Here is a 3424-nt window from a genome sequence, read left to right on the forward strand (position 1 = left end):
GTGTGGTGGCAGTTATCTTATATTCTAAGGATACAGTCATCTATCATATTTCACTCTCCATATACATGGCAAGTGTGGTGGTTGTAATCAAGGATACAGCCATGCTTATCATCTCTCCATATACATGGCAAGTGTGGATATGCACAATGATCTACCATATCCACACTCCATACAATATGGCAAGTATGAATCTTCTACCATTGTGAACATAACTATATGGTAATCTTGTAATCTGTAAATGGCATGTGCATATTTTGTAATCCACCTAAAATAATATCTTCTTTTATAGAAATAGAACTCACATCAATGAAAGACTCAAAGCATTACTTCACTGTTCATTGTTCTAGTACCATATTGATGCTAGGGCCGCACAACCTATCAGCGATGGTGTGGCATCTCGTCATAGCTTTAAGGAGCTTCTTCTTCTTTGGAAATTCTTCACAGCCAAATCTTACCAAACATCTTCCCATCCCGATCTATCTTGATCTATCTTACTCATCTTAATAATTCTCTATCCAAAATAAGGATCATTTACTATTTTGAGAGAGAGAGAGAGAGAGAGAGATTTCATGTTTGAAGAAGAAATCTAGGATAAAGCAGGAGTGATCAGATTTCCCAATTGAAGAAGAAATCCAGGATAAAGCAGGAGTGATCCTACGAATGGAGTATTACGTTCATGCTCAGGGCAACAAAGGTCTATGCCTCTATGGTCTCTTCGTCCAAATTCAACTCCCTTCAATTGCATTTATTATTGCTTAGTTGGAGCATTTAATGCTTACTGTCTTGTAATACCTTTTTTTCAATGGCTTCGACTGCTTTTTTTTTTTTTTCCAATGGCTCTTTCCCCTCTCATATATGTATATATCTTTTGGTTTGGAGAAGGTAGAGTAGATAAATTGTAATTTTTGCATCTTGTAAGTCTGCTATGGTGAGTCTTATTGCTAGTTTGAGATCTGGTGAGTGAGCTCCTAAGAACTGAAAAGTTAAATAGGAATTTTCAACCCTTGTTATTTTGTATTATTCTTTATATTATATTGTAGATGTCCATTATATATGTATAGTGTTCTCCCTCTGATGCTTTGAAACCTTCCATGATAAATTTTGGACAATGGTTACTACCTTCAAATTCTATGCATTCTTCATCTTCCCTTCCACCATTTTAATCTCATTCTTCTGCATAACCACCAATACGGTCGCTGTGAACCCTAGATCTCTCCGTTTCAACGTAGAGCTCATCCACCTTGACTCTCCCCTCTCCCCATTCCAAAACCCTAATACCATTCTTTCGAAGAAAGCACTGAAAGCACAGGAATCCTCAATTGCACGCTATACCTTTTTAACTTCCCAAACTACTTCATACATTGATGTTATTCCCTATGGTAGCCTTGATTACCTCGCGAAAATCCCCCTCGGAGGTCCTGCTTCTGATATATTCATTACCATAGACACAAGTAGTGGGATCTTGTGGATTCAATGCAAAACTTGTCTCCAATGCTTTGACCACACCAAGTCATCAACCTACACTAACATGTCCTGCAAGTCTTCATCACATTGCAAATTTGCTCCCAATGGGCATTGCAGAGAGAGCTCTAATGGGTGCACTTACCACATTCAATATGGTGATCAAGATGAGAACTTTGGCTACCTTGCTTCAGATTCCTTGGCCTTCATAAACTCTGATGGAGGTGTTGAAGTCACAATCATGAACCTAGTTTTTGTTTGTGGAATCAAAAATAACAAGTTTATGCTTCAAGATCAATCAACTGGAGTGCTAGGCCTTGCTGCAATGAACTTGTCAATAGTCTCTCAATTAAGTTCGATTTCACAATCAAAATTCTCCTATTGCTTTGGCAACCTAAGTGATCCGTCGTCGAGAGGTAATTTGATCTTCGGTGATGCGCATATTAGTGGATTCACAACTCCTTTCGTATTTGATCACTTCTACTATCTTAGTCTGATCGACATTAGCGTTGGTTCGCAAAAGCTTAATATTCCATCAGGAACATTCGATAGGAAAGACTCAGACTCAAGCTTGGGCTCTGGTGGGGTTATCATTGATAGTGGCACACCACTAACCATTCTAGCAAAAGAAGGATATAATGAGCTTATAGACGAATTATCTGTGTATCTGTTGAGGTTCAAGTGCTACTCAGTTCCATTTGCAAAATCAAACAGGTTTTGCTCCTATGGAAGTTTTATTAGGGACTTGAATGGATTTCCAACTGTGACTTTCCATTTTAAGGATAATGCCAACCTGGTTTTGGGGAAATGGAGTTTGTTTACCCAAGTAGAGGAAGATGTGTTTTGTTTGAATTTCCTCCCTAGTGATTCAACCGATGTATCTGTCATTGGAAATATGGCTCAACAGTTCTACAACTTTGGGTTTGACCTTGTTAAAAATGAGCTTTCTTTTATTCAAACCAAATGCATTATATGAGAAACAATGGGCCTTCTGGGCTTGGTAGTTGAGGATCTTATCTGGAACATTATTCTGGTCTGGCTTCCTTTCATTAATTTTTTTTCTTCTCGTTTTATATTTATTTTCTAATGAAGAATCTTGGGGTGATTTTTTTTTTTTTTTTTGTTAGAGGAGGGCCTAAAGTCTTATATATAGATAGAGTCATTTTCAATTGGTCACTGGGGCCATATAATTAGGAAATAAATATTTCCTACACTTGAATCTTTAAGAAGTTCTTGCACCTCCCCCATCCCTATTGTTCCTGACCTTGCCTAATTAAACCTTTCCTTTGGTGGATTTGTGCCAATGTCTTTGCCTTAGTTGAAGGTCTCAAAATTTGTCAAGTTCCTGTTGGTCCATCTTGTCAGTGTTGCAAAGCTTCTAAAGAAACCGCTGAACATATCTTCCTTCATTGTCCCTATGCAAGAGACATTTGGTTTGGTTGTTCTTTGTCACATAGTGTCCCAAAGAATGATACTCTCCTCATCCACGATTGGATCCAATATTGGTGTGGCTTTAAGCAATCAAGATAGGGTGGGTATAATAATGACAATGACTCTGGTCATAATGTCTTTGGAAACTTGACGTGCCCCATCCGGACCTTAGAAGCATTATGCAGAAGGGTAATTACATCAAAAGTGCCCCGTACTATCTTCACTCCCGCGACTGGGCAACTTAACTCATCCATAGCATTTATTTCAGGTTTAAATTCTTGCTCTTTTCCATTTTTCATTTGTAATGCAGGGTCTGTTCCGCTTGCTTTATAGGGGCTGCTCTCTCTTCCCTAGGCCTGTCTAATAAGGAAAATAGTTGTCTTCTCTTGTTTACTCTTTCTTCTTTATAATATAACTTTTCTTGCCTAAAAAACATTATAGGGTGGCCACAAGGAAATTACTTCAGCCTGCCTATGTCCATTTATTTGCTGCTCGATTTGGCTTTCTAGAAATGAGATGATATTCAAGAAAG

General features: G+C 38.2%; 1 protein-coding gene across 1 annotated transcript; it reads left to right on the forward strand.

Annotated features, from left to right (window-relative positions):
- The first annotated feature begins 883 nt into the window (after positions 1-883).
- On the forward strand, positions 884-2546 carry LOC122060431 (aspartic proteinase CDR1-like). The gene has a single exon (XM_042623519.1). It carries the CDS (start codon positions 1109-1111, stop codon positions 2435-2437), a length of 1329 nt encoding a protein of 442 aa, XP_042479453.1. The 5' UTR covers positions 884-1108; the 3' UTR covers positions 2438-2546.
- The last annotated feature ends 878 nt before the right edge of the window (positions 2547-3424 follow it).

Source organism: Macadamia integrifolia, chromosome 14 (assembly GCF_013358625.1).
Source record: "Macadamia integrifolia cultivar HAES 741 chromosome 14, SCU_Mint_v3, whole genome shotgun sequence".
Taxonomy (NCBI): domain Eukaryota; kingdom Viridiplantae; phylum Streptophyta; class Magnoliopsida; order Proteales; family Proteaceae; genus Macadamia; species Macadamia integrifolia.

Bases quoted from the DNA above. Each gene is read 5' to 3' on its own strand.
- LOC122060431 (XM_042623519.1), top strand. From the start codon at position 1,109: ATGGTTACTACCTTCAAATTCTATGCATTCTTCATCTTCCCTTCCACC.